General features: G+C 37.5%; 1 protein-coding gene across 2 annotated transcripts in view; it reads left to right on the forward strand.

Annotated features, from left to right (window-relative positions):
- LOC103177860 (fibronectin type-III domain-containing protein 3A) overlaps window positions 1-19,113 on the forward strand; it is a 38,249-nt gene extending 19,136 nt beyond the window's left edge. For both annotated transcript variants that reach the window (XM_042340636.1, XM_007892230.2), the window contains exons 6-26: window positions 841-1,137; window positions 3,858-3,916; window positions 4,180-4,337; window positions 5,288-5,347; window positions 5,658-5,796; window positions 6,056-6,109; window positions 6,231-6,352; window positions 7,040-7,214; window positions 7,570-7,656; window positions 8,073-8,211; window positions 8,482-8,550; window positions 8,927-9,045; window positions 10,681-10,786; window positions 10,889-11,064; window positions 12,130-12,243; window positions 12,654-12,803; window positions 12,975-13,258; window positions 13,893-14,105; window positions 14,581-14,747; window positions 15,864-15,985; window positions 16,656-19,113. In XM_042340636.1, coding sequence (XP_042196570.1) covers window positions 841-1,137; window positions 3,858-3,916; window positions 4,180-4,337; window positions 5,288-5,347; window positions 5,658-5,796; window positions 6,056-6,109; window positions 6,231-6,352; window positions 7,040-7,214; window positions 7,570-7,656; window positions 8,073-8,211; window positions 8,482-8,550; window positions 8,927-9,045; window positions 10,681-10,786; window positions 10,889-11,064; window positions 12,130-12,243; window positions 12,654-12,803; window positions 12,975-13,258; window positions 13,893-14,105; window positions 14,581-14,747; window positions 15,864-15,985; window positions 16,656-16,970 — 3,125 coding nt within the window. In that variant the 3' untranslated portion in view covers window positions 16,971-19,113. The remainder of the gene's footprint in view (window positions 1-840; window positions 1,138-3,857; window positions 3,917-4,179; window positions 4,338-5,287; window positions 5,348-5,657; window positions 5,797-6,055; window positions 6,110-6,230; window positions 6,353-7,039; window positions 7,215-7,569; window positions 7,657-8,072; window positions 8,212-8,481; window positions 8,551-8,926; window positions 9,046-10,680; window positions 10,787-10,888; window positions 11,065-12,129; window positions 12,244-12,653; window positions 12,804-12,974; window positions 13,259-13,892; window positions 14,106-14,580; window positions 14,748-15,863; window positions 15,986-16,655) is intronic.
- The last annotated feature ends 717 nt before the right edge of the window (window positions 19,114-19,830 follow it).

The following is a 19,830-nucleotide window of genomic DNA, read 5'->3' on the forward strand; positions in this document are numbered from 1 at the left end:
GAATTTTTTGTTCTCATTTCTGTATAATAGAATAATTAGTTTCAAATGGCTAATTTTTTTAATCGGTGCTTTAAAATTGTAATGAACCCTTTTCATAGCATTGAGACCAGCCCTGAATCTGATGTCTTGATTTTTGTGCTTTCCACTTCATCTTCCCGATTCCTTACAGTCCTACTGCAAGTTCAATTCAGCTCATTCAGCTTTCTGTCATTTTTTTCTTTCACTTAGCGGTTACTTCATCTTTTGATTTTCTTTCTGAGTGCCACCACAAGCCTGCTGCTGCTTCTTAATTTCTCCAATAACCCTGCTGAATAAATTAGGATTGAAATTTGTAAAGCAGAGTGAGGAACAGCAGTCACAGCTAGAATAAAACAAATATGGTGGTGAATTAGAAGAAATCTGCATCAAATTATTTTTTCCTCTTAATTTAAACTGCTTGCTGAAACTGGTGGTGATTGTACAGTACTAGAAATGACCGTTTTCACATTCTTGGGGATTTTCTCAGTTCAGGAATCTGTCACCCATTTTGAGCTGTCAAATTAAGGGATCTATCTTAAGCTTTGCCACTAGATTGAATGCCCAATCCTTGGAGAAATTAGCATATCATTCTCTTCACTGCAACTGTACCTCTTGCCTAGGCTCTCTTGCTATCACAAATGAAGAGTGTTGTGAAGATCAGCAGCTGCTATGCAAAAAATAGGGATGTAAACCAAGCAAAAACATTTTTTTTAATGTACTGGTTACTACAGACACAGGGCAAACTGTGTAGTTTACAAAATTATAGTCAAAACATGAATTTTTCACAGTGTTTACTATTTTCTGTAACCTTTCACCCTTCAGATGCGCGTTCACCACATGGAAGATTGAATGTGAACCACAGAGATGAAAGGACTATTAAAGTACATGAACGTTTGCAAAAAAGACTTAAAGACAGACAAGTTGGTGGACCAAAAGATAAACCTAATAGCCCTCCCTCTTCTCCACACAAAAGTCATTCGAATTCCCCAACAAACGTTCAAAATGGATATGGAAAGGGACAGAATACAAGTGGTGTCACGGGGATTGCTTCAGGGCCAGTGAAACCGAGGCAATCTGTAAAAGCAAGAAGCAGCCTACAGGATGATGCAGAGACTGGGGGTAAGTACTTGTAACTGTTTTATTTGAGTGTGTGAATGGAAACTGGCTTTGACTTATTTGGGCCAGCTCTGTGAGGGAGCTGTATTAACATATGACAATTGTCATAGCAAAATTGCTTTCACACTGCAAAATCTATTTGCTTAAAGTTACTTCTTGAAGCCAGCTTCTGGCTGGTCAAGAGACATTATTAAAGATTGACTTGGTTGCACCATTAACAAGAATGTCAAACTTTGATGGCTTCTTTGGACAAGGTCACAGCAGCTGACAAAATAACTAATTGTCTGCCCAGTGAAGTTCTCTCTCTGAGGGTGGCAGAGCAAATGTAGAATCGCACTACAGTTGTAAAATCTCTGTCGTCATGCAATCAACAACATTTCTGTTATACATTATCGAATCTCTTGTATTTGGCAATCGGAAATATTCTCACCATTTTGTAATTTTTTAAACAAAATCTCAATTAGAATTTTGAGAATCACCAAATGTATTAAAGAAGTAAAGCACAGAACAGTGAAGACATTTAAATAGTCTTTGTTCTACAAACAACAACAAGATTACATTTGTATAGCACCTTTCAGTCAGGAGGACATCCCAAGGCGCTGAAAACAAACCCCTAACTACTCTCAAAAATCAGCATGAGGAAATTGCAGATAAATCTAGAGGTTGTAATTTCACTGATCCTTCAAGGGGATTTTTCATTACAAGTCCCTAACTTTATGCAATAGTAGAATTCTCTGTCTCCGTTCTCTTTCTCTTTCCTTCCCTCCCTCCGCCAAAGTGTGTTCAAGCGCAGGATTTTTCATGTCAGTAACAAAACTTCTTTATAGCTCGACTTAGCAAGTATCTCCTATTTACACTAGACATGGATGTTTTATACTCATGTTTTATACTCTCCTTTTATATTCAGAAGTTAAACTTCAGCCTTGCTCTTGTAAGTAGACTTCCTGAAATCGTTACTTGGAGACGGAACAGCTTTAACTAATGCATAAACAATAGCGTGAATCTGCAATGACCTAACCCCTGAAAGGGGCAGCTGAAATCTCCATAGATTGCAATCCCCGCAATATTTCTCCTGTAGCTTTAAAGGCCTTGAATCTTTCTATGCGCTGTTTATATTGCTTTACAACACATCATTTTAAAATCTTTCAATACCACACACAAATGCTAGGTATGTTTTACTCTTGTTCTTCGGGGCCAAGGGTAAATTTTTTGTTCAGCAAGGAAGAAGAAATATAGAAGTGAATTGAGAAGACTTTTAATTTGAGGACTGTTTATCTGAATGTACATTCTTCTTAACAATTTAGGCTGCAATTTGAAATGATTTCCAAAATCACATTGATGACAGACTTTCAACTGTTGAGAAATTTTGGAAATGTTACATTTTTTTNAAAGTAGGTGTAAGGAATGCAGCAATATGTCTCTACAGATGCTGTATTGTATATGGTACTCAAATATATCAGATCCTATATTGCAGTAACTCTATTTGAAGATATTCTCTTTATGTGAGGATCTATACTTGTTGGACTTTGGCCACAGAAATCAATAATTGGTTCAGTCTTGACAAAATCTTCCTTCCTCGCATTTACCTTCACAACTGCAGAATGTAGAACCTAATGCTTACAAACAAAAGAATCAAACTTGGCCTAACTCAGATGGAATTGTATGAGCTTGCCTCAAACGCTGCCAGGTTTACATAGGCCAATAAGATGTGAGATAGTGTTGTTGGAATGGTTTGTTTCATGCTGACTACACATTCAGCAGTGAGTTGAAAGAGATCCTCAGCAAACTTAAATGCAATAGTCAAGCTGCAGGACCAACAATAAATGATAATAATCCTCGCAGTTGGTACATCGCCTTATCGAATCGTTGAGGCGTCTCAGTGCTTCGCAGGATACACAGGATACGGAAAGTGGATTGACTGTACTTTTTTGGGCGAAACGCGGCAGCCAGGTTTGCCCGGCAATTTCCCACAAACACTGCATTGGAGTGACAGCTTAGACTGTGTGATTCCAAACCATGATGAGTTCTTGTTGATCTAATCCCTCAACTGGTTAGACACTACACTTGAGTAAGATAGTTCAGATGGAGAAAGGTTCTTTCATTTATTGGGTTAGTTGATTCATAAGGTCAGTTTAGAACTTGGAGTACAATGAACATAAACACTGTTTTACTGATTTCTGATTTCTACAGCAATGTTTGACAACAAAATGTTGATCAGCTTTATCATTCTTCTGTCCTCTCTCCCACTGTGCACCTTTCAAAAACCCATTTTCACAGACAAATTTCTTTCCTCAGAACCTTGAGCTTCAAATAATAATCCAACAAACAGTCGTGGATTGAGTGATCAATTTATTTTTTTAAAATAAATTTTACCCCCCAGAAAAGCAATTTGCTAATCGACTAATAGCTTTGTTCCTACTTACTGCTAGGTAAACAGAGGCATGTGGAGTAAGGAAACTTGTCCAAAGTTTTGCCCTGCTGGGAGTTGAACCCGGTCTCTCGCTTGTGATGCAAGTGGAGTCCTGAGCTACAGGACTCCACAAATGATTCAGAAATATGTTTCTCTTGCTTTATTATTTAGCCCCAAATTCAAAATTAGGTGATTGGCTGCTATTTTTTTCCATCATAACCTTCAAATCATTTCTAATTAATGTTTATTTTACATGAAAGCAAATTATTGTCACTCATTGAATTGACCTAGTTTTTTTTGGTTCAATTTTCAGACTCCTATTTTGAATCAAAGCAGTTACAAGAACTTCTCTCTGGCATTGCTAAGCCTATAGTAAGTATTTTTTTACAGTAGTATGTTGGGCTGCCTTCATAGAAATGTATTTGTAGAACCATACTGTAAAACTTGGATATCCATTTACAATAGAAATTTCAATAATTACACACTGACCCAAAAGAAAGTGAAACTTAACTAAAAATCACAGCAATTTTGAGACTGTATACTTTGTCTGAATTAATCTTGGAAACTTGCATAATAGTTTGCTTAACTTTGCACATTGTGCGTATTGCTCTAATAAATTATGCTTATAATTATAGATATCTGACATAAAACCCAAGTCAGCTGTCTTGTCTTGGAGTCTACCATCCATTTCAGTGAGTGGTGAAGATGATGCTTATCATATACCAGTAGGCTGTAATTATGAAGTTTCATTGTCAAACAGTGGAAAAAATGGGAAATTCAAGACTGTTTATATGTAAGTATTTGATTTCTGTGTTGCTTAAATATTCCAGCTAGGAATAATGGCATAGGACTTTGGGTCTATTGTCTTTTTTAAACGGGGCATTCGTGTTGCCGCAAGAGGTGAATTTCTTGGACAGCCGCAAGACGAATGAGAGCAAAAGCATGTGCTAAGAATGTTTTAATCAAGAACAAAAGTCGGAGGCTTGAAGACAGTCTGATAGCATCATAGCTCCAACCATAAACGATGCTGACTAACGATCCGGTGCATTATTCCCATGACCCACCGAGCAACTTCCAGGAAATCGTGACCTCCGGAAGTGCCAGGGAGTCATATAATAAATCACGGTCAAAACGAATAGTCGATAGAAGTCGATGAAAGTTATCCTACACACATGACATGGTGGGCTGATTGGCATTTTTCTGTGCTGTAAATTTCTAACTTAGTCATATGTACCCTGATTTACAGCTTTCAGTCCGGGTCCCTTCTCTATTAGGACCTTTGCTGCTATTTATCATGAGCAGGACAGAAACTCTTGGATAAGGCATGGATTGTAAAGATAGGTGAACATTTAAAAACAATATTATTGTGATTCAAACATAATTATTCTGTACTTTTTTTTAAAAAAGGGTGTTTTTGGCAGGAGTTGAAGGTTGCTGAAACAGACTAGTCAGTCAGAACATGAGTTTAAAGAAAATACCTTATCAGTATAGTATATATGTGGAACAGACTGAACAAAAATAGTTAATGCTGCATCCAGTTAACTACAATTAACAATAAATACCTTCTTGAGATCAGTATTAGAAGCGTTAGTAATAGGTGTGGTCTGAAACATACAAATATTTCACAGAACAAGATTCTTATATTTGATGCTAGGGAGGAATGTGTTTCAGAGAGTTGAATTTCTGTGTATGGTGAAATAAATAGTTTTGAAGTACTAATTGTGAAATGGTTCTTAATTTCAGTGGAGAAGAAACAACAGTAACAATACCTGAACTGCGACCAGCAACAGAATATCATGTTAGGTACAGATCTGTTTAATTGTTTATAATTAATAACAATCCTTACATTTGATAGAGCCTTTCACCTCAAGAAGCTGTGTCACAATGCCCCACAGGATATTTGTATATCCAGAAAAACTGCTTTTTGTGGGTGACCACAAGTTGAATTTAACTAAAGGTACAATTTCAGGAAATCTTGTAAATTTTGTTCAATTTAAATCTTCAGGTTAAATATTAATGAATTTGCTATAGTTGAATATTGGGTTTAATTTCATGGGAACTTTTTATATTTTCCATATTGAATGACTGATGTGGACATTTTTCTCTAATCTAGAGTTTCAGGAACGTACAGTTCTGTGAAAGGATCTCCCTCCGAGCTGGCAAGTTTTACAACGGAAATCAGTGAACCAGATCCTCCAGCTCCACCAAAACTTATTAACAGGACCAAAAACACACTGAATTTTCAGTGGAAGGTACTTACTGGCCAAGTTATCAGGGACTCTTCTGATTCAAGGGATGCAATATAGTGGTGTATATAGTATAGTAAATTTATGGTTTAAATTAACAGTTGTGTGGATGATGGATCAGTTCTCCTTACCCTGGATTCCTCCTAATTTTATTTTCTTATCTGTTTTTAATTGTGCGTGCCCTTTTGTGCTATTCTTTAAAGGTGATGACTGAATCGAAAGAAATCCAGAACTGCATTATCATCTTTTGTTTTGTTCTAAACAGGCATCCAATGACAATGGCTCTAAAATCACGAATTACTCTTTGGAATGGGATGAGGTGAGTGCTGGTCTTATGACAGGAGTTAGTTGCTTATTTGTACAAGTTTTTGGGGGTCAGAAATTTACTTTAATGGTCCTTGTTTATAAGAATAATTGCTGAACACTCTTTATAAATACAGGGAATGCAAAATTTATTCAAGGAATGTTACTTTGGGCACCAGAAGCAATACAAGCTGACCAAATTATCCCCATCTGTAGGATACACATTCAGGCTAGCAGCTAAAAACGATATTGGAATGAGGTAAGTAAATCTAATCCTATTGAGCTGTAAGGGTATTTATTTAGAAAAGAGATGTATCTAAATGTATACAGTGTAACACAGTAAGTTTTGCAACAATATGCTACTGATTTAAAGAATGGGTAGAGTAATAGAAATTGTATTGCTTTAAGATATTGCAAAGTCAGGTATTGTCCCATGTGATTCTCCCAACCTGTGCACGATATAAGCACATACAAGCGATACATGCACGTTAGTTTTTACTATTATCAAGAATAACATGCTGCTTTGCTGCTGTGTCACCTTGCTTTGAGGCAAAGGGTGCCAAACCTTTTAGAAAATTTCCCCAATTATTTATTGCCTAAAATATGATCCAAGCAGTGAGTTTGCTTACCTAAGCTTGCCATCAGTGGTATGTGGAAATACTTCCATTCTAAAACTAGAGATTTTAGGGGTAAGTAATCATCAGTGAACAAACTTGAAAAGGCTAGTCCAACTTGAAGTCATTTGAAATGCTGGCCAAACTACCAATGACTGTCCTACTCACAACTGTACTTCGTTTTTTCAGTTCTGTATTTGCCCCCTATTTACCTCTCCTTGAAACAACCAGGACTAACGTGACATTTTAGGCTGTTCTGACAGGTGAAATGTTAAAACTACAATTTTATATTGAATTAATTATTAATATTTTGTTTCTGCTTAATTTGCCAGTGACTTCAGTGAAACTGTACAGTATTACACAGCGGGAAGTGTTCCACCTGCCCCAGCTGCTCCTCAGCTAACTCGGACGGGTATCACGTGGTTATCCTTGGAGTGGAGCAAACCAACTGGGGTTTCATCTGATGAACCCCTTACATACATCCTGGAAATGGAAGATGAGTCTTCTGTAAGTTAGATTTTTAAAAAAAAAAGCAATTTCAAACAATTTGCCACAGGTGCTAAGTGGGGAATTAATAGATTATCTAGTTTACCTCAGTCCAGATATGCGTATTGAGAAAACATACTGTAGTGAAACGGGTATCCCAGGGGAGAAGGTGTACAGGTTCTCGTTTCCAATTTGTTTAGTCAAAATTCTTTTGGGCTTACCTTCCTAATCCAATAGAATAAAAATAACTGTGGCAATAAGCTCTAGAATAATACTGTATTCTAAAAAAAAAGACTTGATTACAAATTTTCTGTGTTCGTTTGTGAATTATTATATAATGAGCAAACAACAGTCTAATTTGTTTTTTTAACTACAGGGATATGGCTTTAAGGTAAAACATAATGGAGATGAGCTCTCTTGCACTTTAAAAAACCTGAGACGGAGTACATCCTATAAATATAGGGTAAGTGCTGTGTACGACTCATTTTATTTCTCTTACTGAAATACGGCTGGTGCGTGCTCTTTGAATTAAGTTACAAGATTCGCGCTATGAGGAATGAGGGTTCCACTGACTGCTGGCCTCTGCTGAAAACTCTGGAAACTAAGAACTGAATAGCTTACTAAAACTCACAATACATAGACCTTGCAGATCAAGTGAGATGCTAATGAGCGGTTCCTATGTTCCTTGAGAAGAAGGTAAGTGTTGAATTGGAATTAGAAGTAGCACCTTGCAATATCTCATTGAAAGCATCAAAATATTGGTCCTGGCACTTTGGGAATAAATTAATTTAGCACAGTTGTGTGTGGTTGCTTGCTTGTTTGGTTTAAGCCTGCATAAGTAAGATCTTACATGTTTAACTTTTTTATAAAAATTTCCAGGTCTTTGCCTGCAATAGCGAAGGCAAAAGTAACCCGAGTGAGGTAGTGGAGTTCAGCACATGTCCTGATAAGCCTGGACCACCCAGTAAACTAAGCATAAAGGGAAAAAGTCATGCCTACAATTTAAAAGCAACATGGGGTAAGCGCCATCTGCTGTTTTAATGCAGCAGGTGAACTTTGTGATCAGTTTTTGTCGCAAATTGTGTAATGTTTAGTACTCAAATTCTATTCATTTGAACTGCTTAATTTTACTGGATTATGGAATAATCCATAATTCTTTGCTGGACATAGAATTAATCTATAATTTTATATTACATTTTGCTGTTTATCAGGGGAGGGGGAAACGTACATGATTGTTGAAAAATGTTCAGTGTGCATAAATCAACAAATTTTGTCCTTTTGTTTGCAGATCCACCCAAAGATAACGGAGGGTCTGAGATTACCAAGTATGTCCTGGAAATGTCAGAAGGCTTGAACGGCAAGTATATTGAATTGTTTTCCTAAAATAATTGCTAAATGTCTCCAAATGTCTTATAGTATAAAGCTGGTCTACTTCGTTCGCCACAGAATGGGAAAAATATGCATGTTGTCTTTTAGTTTGGGATAACTTAATCTGGGAGATTTTTCAAAATAATTATTTTTGGTAAAGACCAGAATTAATTCACTCAACTGAGAGACCAGCAGTGGGGATTAAACCCTAAAGGTGTGTTCAGAATTATTAGTAACACTATTTGTGAATTTATGAATATTGCGGACTAGCTGATGAAAATGTAATCACGGTTTAATGGAGATGTGCGTGCTTATTTCTTAATTGGAAATTGCACAATTTGCTAACATTGATTTGTATTTTTCAGGGAACAAGTGGGACTTGATGTATAATGGACTTGTCAGAGAGCATGTCTGTGATCATCTAAAACCCGGTACATGGTATAGATTGAGGGTGTACTCCATTAGTGCTGGAGGACAAAGCCAGGTAAAACAAATTCCTGGACTTCAAAATCTGAAGAGAGTTTCCCATACAAATGTGATATTTCTATACATTATAATACATTAGAATATACAGACAGAAACGGGCCATTCAGCCCAACTGGTCTATGCCGGTGTTTATGCTCCACATTAGCCGCCTCCTGCCCTTCCTCAACTAAGCCTTCAAGCATAACCGCCTATTCCTTTCTTCCTCATGTACCTATCTAGCTTCCCCTTAAACATATCTATGACATTTGCCTCACCAACTCCTTGTGGTAGCATGTTCCATATTCCCACTACTCTGTGTAAAGACATTTCTTATTACTTCCCTATTTGATCTATTTGTGACGATTATATTGACGGCCCCTGGTTTTGGCCTCTCCCATAAGTGGAAACATCTTCCCTATGTCTACCCTATCAAAATCTTTCATCATTTTAAAGACCTCTATCAGGTCACTCCTTACCTTTCTCTTTTCAAGAGAAGAAAGTCCAAGCATGTTCAGCCTTTCCTGATAGGTATAACCTCTCAGTTCTGGAATCATCCTTGCGAATCTCCCTTGTACCCTCTCCAGTGCCTCTACACCCCTTCAATAATGTGGGGACCAGAACTGCACACATTATTCTAAGTGTGGTCTAACCAAGGTTCTATAGAAGTTTCCATAACTTCCCTGCTTTTCATTTCTATCCCTCTAGAAATGAACCTCAATTCCTGGTTTGCCTTTTTTATAGCCTTGTTAACCTGCATTGCTACTTTTAGAGAATTTTGTATGTATAACCCCTAGATCCCTTTGCTCCTCTACCCCATTTAGGTTTTTATTTTTCAGGATGTATGTGACTTCCTTATTCCCTCTACCAAAATGTTCCACCTCACACATTTCTACATTGAAATGCATTTGCCATTTAAATGCCTATTCAGCAAGTTTATTAATGTCTTGCTGTACTTTGTTGCAGTTCTCCTCTGTATTAACTACTTCCCCCAATTTAGTGTCATCTGCAAATTTTGAAATTGATTTCCGAGTCCAAATCATTAAAGTACATTGTGAACAGCTGTGGTCCCAATCCCGATCCTTGTGGAACACCACTACCCCATCCTGCCAGTATGAGTAGCTACCCTTTACCCCAACTCTCTGTTTTGTAACCAGCTTGCGATCCATTCTGCTATTTTTCCTGATTCCACATGCTCTGACCTTATTCATTAGTCTGTGTTCCATGCTTTCAAGAGCAATGGGTTAAGAGTGTTACGGAGATTGAATTTTGTTACCAATAGTGGTTTAGCTTACATTATGAATGAGAATAAAGGACAGTGATTCTTTAAGAATCTTAAACATGTTTGATTCTAAAATTTCACATGAACGATGCAACATCATTTGGTAATAATTTGGCAAACTCGCTCAGAAAAAATACAGTATGGGAAATTATGAAACGTATCACAAATGTTTTAAACAGTTGCTCTTCTGAGGTTGGGACAGAGATACTAGAATCATACTTTGTATCTGACGTTTGTTAAATCTGATTGAGAAACACCTAGATTTGGATGCTCAGAAAACTTTTAAAGGAATCATTTATAAGATTCTTGAACTGCGGCTTAGGTAGTCTAAGGAAAAAAGATACTACAATAACCATTTTCCACCCAAATAAATAGGTGTCTGAAATTTTGTCAGTGCAAACTGCAGCTGTTCCTCCTGGACCCTGCCAACCTCCTCGGCTTGCTGGTAAAGCTAGAGCAAGAGAAATACTGATACGATGGGGTAAGGACTTTGTTCTTGGTATGGGCAACTTCCTGAAAATTAACTTTTGAACAATGCCATGTAAAATTTCTAAGTCTAAACCTAATTGTTGATTATCTGTAGCACCACCTATTGTAGATGGCGGTTCCACGATCGTAGAATACACTGTAGAGATGGCACAGTCAGAAAAGGATAAGCAAAGGACTCTTTATCAGGGTTCAGAACAGGAATGTACAGTGACGGACCTATTACCAGGGAAGATGTATTGCTTCTGGGTGAAAGCTGCAAATAAAGTTGGGGTAAGGAATGTATTCAAGTGCCAACAGAATTGTTGTGCTATGTTGAATTGAAAACTTTTCAAGCCAGTTAGTTAGCCATGACAGCTAGAAACACTCGAGCAGTCATGGCTGACCAGTCAGCTTCTTTCACATTAACCCAGTCAATCACTGACATCGATTGGCCACTGCTGCCTTAGAATGTAATATATTTGGACCCAAAATTATAATAATGCGGGATGTCCTATAGTTTCTTCATTCTGGTAACAATATTCATGGGATGATTGACGATATAATATGACAACCTATCCCGGACTCAAGCATTACATCCCTCCAAATAATAATCCCTCCAAAACCCCCCAAAATAATAAATTGGTCATTTTCAATCTACGACTGTTTGTGGGACATTGCTGTGCGTAATTGGCTGCCGGGTTCGCCCACAAATATACAGTCAATTCACTTTACAGTGTGTTCTGTGAAGCGCTTTGGGACGTCCTCCAGACGTGAAAAGCGCTATATCAAATGAAAGGATTATTATTATATCAAATCAGGAAGTGGAAGATGTAAATGGGTGATCTCATTGGGCTGTTTCCCTCATCTCACTCTTATGGGATCTTGGCACTACTCACTAGCTTGACCTACTACTCACATTGTCTACAAATATAATCACTACATTTTACGTAAATCCTGTGAAACACTTTTTAAGTCATCTTGAGGTGAAGGGTTTCATATTAAATGTAAGAATTATTATTGGCACTAATGTCCACCTGAACAGACAGATGGGACCTCAGTTTAACATTTCATCTGAAGGACAGCACCTCCGACAATGCAGCATGTAGGATTATCTGCCTAGACTATGCAAGTTCAAAATCCCAAATTGGGGCTTGAACCCACATACTTCTGACTCCGATGAGAATGCTAGGTTAATACCTCATATCAAAGCAATCTTGTTTTATTAGATTCTGTTTTAAACCAAAATTTAAGATTGAATGCTCAGTTGTGTAATAACAAATTTGACTGTATTTGCTGTCCCATTAGTGTTTTGCTTAACAGTGTAAAGGATGTTGTGTAATTTGCTTTCTTCTGTAGTATGGCCCACAGTCTGAGAGGTCTGATATCCTGACAGCAGCAGGACCGCCTGAGCAATGCAACATGCCCGTTGTCTCGTGTAAGTCGGCCACTTGTGTGCACATGGATTGGGAGGTGAGCCTTATTTTTCTTTTTCCTTATAATTTGATTTTGGATTGTTATGTATGTCAGTCAAGGGGAATTCAACTAAAAATATTGCATATTCTAATTCAGGGGTCTCCAACCGGTCGCTCACCACTAGGTGGCACTCTCACGGGTGATCAAAAAGGCAAGAGGAAAGAGCGATAGAACTGCATATTTAGTCCAATTGAAAATGAAGCCAGATTTTTGTTCAAATTTTACGTTTCGGACCGAGGTTCCAATTCCAGGTACCCAGAGTCCAATAAGCTGGGGTTTTCCGGCAATTTGAAAACTAGAAGCTGCACCAAATTTGAGCATTGTATATTCAATAAATGTCCAATGTGAGAAACTAAAATTACTTTGTTTCATCACACTATATCTAGTAATCGTGTTTTTCCCTTTAGTGTCCTGAATCTAATGGTTCTGAGGTCACAGAATTCAGGCTAGAATTCGGAGGTATGGAAGGTTCCATGCAGGTATTTTACTCTGGACCTGCCCTTAATTATGAAGTGAAAGGCCTCACTCCTGCAACAGCGTACTATTGCAGAGTACAGGTAAGGAACCAGATCCTGCCTATCAATACTTCACAATGGAACTTAAAGCAATTGGACAAAGCTTCTGTTTTTAGATCTAATAGCAATTATCACATTATCCCATTCCCATGTTGTTGAAGTGAATGATGTCCGCTTTGCTTTTTCAATAATTTATTATTATTATATTTTCAGGCTGTGAATTGTGCTGGTGCCGGACACTTCAGTGATACTGCCACGTGTGTAACACCTGCTTCTGTACCAGCTGCAGTGAGTGTACTGCAAGTGATCGATGAAGACCAACTTGAATTTGTTCTTCCATCACCATCAACGTGCCTTGCTATTCAGTGGAAGGAGCCGTGCTGCCATGGGTCTGAAATCACTGGTTATAACATAGATTATGGAGATAAACAGATTTTAGCCATCAACAGAGATACAAGTTGTATCATAGAAAACTTGCAACCAGACACAACATACAGGTAATATATAGTAGAAACCCGGTTTGTGCTCACCTCGGTAATCCAGCCACCTCATGATTACGGGCACATTTTCACAATCTCTTTCATTGGCAATGTTAAAAGATAGGCTGTCTGCTTCAGTAAACTGGGCACCTCACTATTCAGGACAACGGTCATTGATTACTGCTGCTACAATGCCCTTCTCTGCTTCAAACGCCATACAAACACCCCCCTCCATTACTAACCTGTACAGTACACAGTGCGCTAGGCCTCGGGCTTCTCGCGCTGTTTCCTCGACGCTATTACTGCGGGCGGAGTGGGCTCCGGTCATGCTTGTGTGGCGCGGGAAGTGTTGGGATTGCGGAAGTGGCGTCAGCGGAAAATCGACTTCGCCCGGCACCCGCAGCCTAACCTGAGCTCCTGCGGCTAATTCTTGGTAATTGCTGTCACCTCACTAAGTAGGTCACTTTTGCCCAGTCACTTGAGTGACCGGATTAGTGAGGTTCTACTCTAAATATTTTCCAATGCATTTGGGGACTAAATAATCAAATTATATTGTGATATGTTATCAGTGAAAAACAAATTAACCAAATTGTGAATGTTAATAATATTATTAAGATTATATTATAAACATAATATGTGCCTATGTTTTTAGGATTCGAATACAAGCAGTCAGCAGCATTGGAGCAGGCCCCCTCAGTCATTCCATTAAAGCCAAAACAAAACCACTACCTCCTGAGCCTCCACACCTCGAGTGTGCAGTTTTCAGTTACCAGAGCCTTAAGCTTAAGTGGGGGGATGGGCCCAACAAAGTTTTAACCGCAAGTTCAACACAATTCAACTTGCAAATCGAGGACAAATTTGGACGGTAAGTAGAGCTTAATACTCAAAATTAGACTTTTGTTTGGGATAAAGAATGAACGAATTAAATCAAAATAGAAATAAGATGCATAGATATTTGGTTGCACAATTGATCAATAATTGAGTATGTAGAGTTTTAACCCTTTTATCTCCTACGGCCACACAGAAAATCCATATAAGTGACCTCACAAAATGCAACCTCTGACATTGCAAAAGTTTGAATTTCCTTACTCTACATATGAATTAGTTTCTGTTGAACTTGGCTCCCACCCCCAGCTCAGGTGCCCATTCAGCATTGTGAACTCACTTTGAGACATCCGCTCTAAGTGAAAGTTACTATATAAATGTAAATTCTTGCTGAAACTTGTTCATTGTGTATAGTCCAGTTAATTGATTTGCTTATCATTGTGAAGCGATAGAATTTACTTTCCATTTTTACTTCTTGACTTAGAATATGATGTTACCTTTTGCATACCTTTTAGGTTTGTTGCATTATATAGTGGACCTTGTCACACATACAAAGTGCAGAGATTGATTGAGTCCTCGGCTTACAAATTTAGAATTCAGGCATATAATGATGCTGGGGAAGGAGCATTTTCTGAAGTTTACACTTTCACTACAACCAAATCTCCTCCTCCTCTACTTAAAGGTAGGTACCAAGTAAATGTTGTTAAATAAAGTCAAAACTGTTCTCAACAATCACTCAGGAGACTGGATGAAAGTGGCCTCTGAATAACGGTCTCATAAACTTCTGTAGGCCCGTGTCTAGACTCCCGCCTGACTCCTGACACGCACCAATGCTCTGCTGAGTCGCTCACATATTGCCCACACCAATCTTGGTACTGTAAGAACTTTTTCCTCATTATATTTGCCTTCGCATAACATAATTGAAGGATTCGCCCAATAATATATTGGAAGAAAATCAGAAATAGTTGAGCTAAGACATTAATGTCACTATTGTATATCAGGGCACTTCAGAGTTGCTTTAAATAGAATGCTAAATTATGACTCAGTTTTAGTCCTAGGTGAAACATTTCTCTGATTTTCTTCTATTGTGTATCTTCGGAAATCACAAAGTGCCATTGGCAACAATTAAACAACTTGAAATGACTTTAATTTTCTATCCATGGATCACGCTCTAATAACTAGGGAAGACATTTTAGGGCACTAAAACAGCCAAGAAAAGCTTATTGTGCCCAGAGGCAGCTGGGGGGCTGTTTCTTCCCGCCGTCAGACACCATTGCCTCTGAAGGCAGAATGTACATCCACCTTGTTTTAAAGTGTATTGCATGGCACATTGAATATAATAATAATAATAATAATCGTTGCATTTGCGATTTTCAAGCGCTTTTTACGTCTTCTAGACGTCTCAAAGCTATTCACAGAATATACTGTAAAGTGAATTGACCGTATATTTGTGGGCAAAATGTGGTAGCCAATTGCGCACAGCAGTGTCCCACAAATAGTCGTGGATTGAAAATTACCAATTTTTTTTGAGGGATTATTATCAGGCGTGTGGAGTAAGGAAACTTGCCCAAGGTTTTGCCCTGCCTGGAATTGAACCCAGGTGTCTCGCTTGCAAGGCAGGTGCTCTAACCACTGAGCTACAGGACTCCACTACTGTTGTAATTCAATATAAATATAGGAGAGGATTGCAAAGCTGAAATAAAAGCAAATTGGTAGATAGGCAGGAGGACTTTGTGCCGTGAATTTTGAAGGTATTATGATTTCATGTTTACAACTCTGTGCATTTATCATTTTGCAGCGCCAAGGATACAAATGCTTGAACAAAATGCTTGTGAAATCATTTGGGATGCAGTGCAGCCAATGAAAGGCGATGCAATTGTTTACATACTTCAGAACATTATCGGGAGAGATTCTGAACAGGTAAAGTTAAATATATTGCTATTTTAACCTAAACCTGAATTAGCAGCATACAGTACATGTTACATTTTGGTAGATCAGCAATGACCCTGTAGGGTCTGTTAACTGCACCCCCTTCCCCCCCCCCCCCCCCATAATAGTTGGAATCAGCCTATTCGGCACATACCAAGAATTGGAGCAGTAACTCTCCAACGCTATCTGGCTTAGTATTACACCAGGCTGTGCCGTTACCCAGTAGGCCATTGGGGAAATCTATAACTGAATTTTCTAAACCAAAATAATTAACTGATTCCTGGAATTGTGGCAATCATAAATTTACGTTGCATTTATATTCATGTAGGATAGGTCTATGAGCGCTTTACAGTGATGGTGTCAGACATCGGGGGAGGGGGAGAAGGTGGAGGTAAGCATAGGCACAGTTGAGGAAGTATGGTTTTAAGGTGGGATTTAATGACATATAGACAAGGGGTTAAGATGGAAGAGTTGAGGGAGGGATTTCCATTGATGAAATCAATTTAATATTGTTGGGCACAAATTTGCATCTAAACCGTAGCAAAAAGGGTTTGGCCACCAATAGTGGAGTGAGGAGTGAGCAATAAACCAGAAATTGAATATATAAATTTCACTTAGTGGTTAAGAAGTGAATAACTTGTGTTCCTTTTTCAAAATACAGGTATACAGGGGACCAGAAACTTCCTTCCTTTTCACAAACGTTCAAGCAAACTGTGAATACAGGTTCCGGGTCTGTGCTGGGCGACAGTATCGTGATTCTGTTGGAGTGCAAGAACTATGTGGACCTTACAGTCCCACTGTAGCATTCTCATCTCAGAGACAAGAATCAGCACCAAGTGCTGAAACTGCAGTAGAGCTCACAAAGGTCAAGAGGAAATCATTAAGTGACGAGCAGTTTGCTGCCCTGATTGTTGTTGGCTTTGCTGTAGTCTCCATTTTGTTTGCTTTCATTATTCAGTACTTTGTAATTAAGTAGAGATTGATTGATTCATTTATGGTTATGTTTGTATCATCCAAGATAAAACTCTAGCTTTTTTCTCTTTGACCATTCAAATTAAACTGATAGCTGGAAATGATTGTATGCTGAGTGCATACATTTCCGTCTTTACTGCTGACAAATGTGAGGCAGTGTTAGCAGAATTCTGTGCACAAACAAAACACACTTATTCAAAAAGGTGTATTCCTGAGGCCTATATGTCCAATGCTGGCTGTTTCAGGACAGCTAGGACTGCCTTAACCTTTAGACCCTTAGCCAGTACTGTCCAGCCAGGAGTCATTTATTTAAGGAATTTGTAAAAGTAGCCCTTATGAAATATCCAAGCAAGGAGAAATAGACAAAAACCTTTCCATAGTCTGGAAAGTACTGCAGACTAGTAGCGGTTTATATGGCCTGGAGCAAGCTTCATTGGCAGTCATGATGTTAGATGAGCAATGAACTGTTGTGCAACAGTTTGCTGGGCATATGCTTTCAGAGTAGCATAGCCACTCTTGAATACAAGTAAGAGACGTTTTTTTCATACATTTCAGCAATGGTTTGTCGAGTGAAGTTAGTTTGAAAACAAATGTACTGTAAATTATATTACAGGACCATGAATACTTGCAGGTAATATTGTTGGGCACAGATTTGCATTTAAATTTTCTTTTCTAGCGGTCCATGAAGGTAATTAAATGCTATTGTGCTTGCACATATTACAGCTCTTTTCAGCAAAGCACAGATTTTAATAATGTGTCTGTGATTCTAACAGTGCAGTTTTGAACTGCATTTGTTATAAAGAATTGTTATAAACGTTTCACTATTTGGCTCAAACTGAGCAAAGTTTTGTAAAAAAAAAAATCTGAATACATTGTCTAAATCTCAAATACCCAGTTAACTGATTTTTTTTATATATAAGTTTCCCTTTTTTCTATTTAGAGGAAAGAGCATAGAGCCTTTAAAGTCCATGTTACCTGGATATTGTACATCTCATATAACCTAGGTTGCAGTTTCAGAATACAATTACATTATAGTTCTGAGAACGAGTTAAAAAGTGTTTCAGAATGTCCAACTTGCCATACTAGATGCCAGTTTATTGATTGTCAAAATTTACATTCCACTACTTTGCACCTGAGGTGGTGCCATACAGTTTTAATTGATTTGTATGTGGAAGAAACCTGCATTTTTATATGTTTTTCACTTTCTGATGACTGTTCTTTTGCAGGAAGTGAGTCGTTCTGTATTGTGAAGTAGTGATCCTTTTTATTTTTTTCTTAGGAGTTTCATTTATGGTGCAATTCTAGAATAACCTTTCCAAATATATATCTTCCATTTTATATTTTATTTATTATAATTAAGAAGTCCAGGAAATCTATGTATGAATGTATTATACTTGTAGCAAGTCATAACTTAAGTAAATTTTTCAATGTAGTTGGAAGCCTTGCATTTGCCCTGTTATTGGAAAATGTATTTCACATTTAGATAATTATAAGGGGACAAACGTTGAAAGTGTCTTAATATTCCTGTAGAATGGTTTACATTGATCTTTTTGATGTTCTAAATTCCATTTACTTTTATTTCTTTAAATGAATTGTGGCATGCAGTTTAAAGACTGTCATAAAAGTGTATTGTCTATTTTGCCAAAGGTGACATCTTTTGATTTCAGCTTTTTAAATAGAATATCCCACATTGATGATAGGCGGTTTTGTATTGGTTTGAAATGATGTCACTTTGAGGTGTGGACGAACTACTTGAGGAAGTAGTGGAGAAGTATTCAAGCTGTTGGATTTCTAGACTGGAGTATTTTCTTAAGAAACTTACGGTGCCTAATTCTGGATGTGTTTAGTACATTAAAAATACAAATTATATGATTGCTTCCACCATTAGCAGTAAGTTGATTACTTATTTCAATGAATTAACTGGGTACATTAGTATTTTATGTTGCATAGTTTTTAATATTAAATATACATTCCAAAACATACCTTAGATGCATTAATGTACTAAATATACCGCTTTCAACTTTATGTATTGTACTATATGGAGCCATTTCACAAATTCATGTTAATGCTGCCATTCATATGTATGACTAAACTGTAACTATCAAATAGATAATATATTTAATAACGGCCAATAAAATGTAAATTAATTACATAAGAGTAATGATTTTGTACTTCTGTAATGTATTTCAGGTATTTGCAATGTATTTCATGTGTCCTATAATGCTAATGTGCTAACTGCATCCACTTCAATATTAACTAAATTTAATTTTGGTTGAAAAATACATACAGTTCAGATTGCACTTAATTGTATTACAAACCTATAATTTAAAAAAAATACTGTTTCTTACAATATGAGCAGAAAATGGATATAATTGATTACGATTTACTCTTAATACTTAGAGGTTAAATAAAGAATACAAGATTGAAGTGAACAGAAAGGTGTGAGGGGAGGCTAGGGAAGGGGATTAGGATTGGTGAAGGCTCATGCAGAGTATAAATATGGACGCGTTGGTTTGAATGACCTGTTTTGATTTGGTTTCATAGATTCTGTGTAACGATGGAAGGATTTTTTCCTTGGAAATTGAGGAGGGGAGTTGACCCTTCAGTTTTTTTTAAATATCGTTTATAATAAATCAAATACAAACAGTCACATTACTTTACAGTACATTCTGGGACGTGCTTTGAGGTGTCTCAATGACGTGATAAGGCGCTAAAAATACAAATGGTACTTATAATTTTCAAAGCACTATAAGCATTTCACAGGAATTGTTTAAACTATTTCTGGCAGTGTCCCACAAACCACTAACAAATGAATGATGAATAGTAGCTGGGAGATTGTTGGCAAGGAGCACAGGAAAACATCC

The sequence above is a fragment of the Callorhinchus milii genome, unplaced genomic scaffold, assembly GCF_018977255.1.
Source record: "Callorhinchus milii isolate IMCB2004 unplaced genomic scaffold, IMCB_Cmil_1.0 Scaffold15, whole genome shotgun sequence".
NCBI lineage: Eukaryota > Metazoa > Chordata > Chondrichthyes > Chimaeriformes > Callorhinchidae > Callorhinchus > Callorhinchus milii.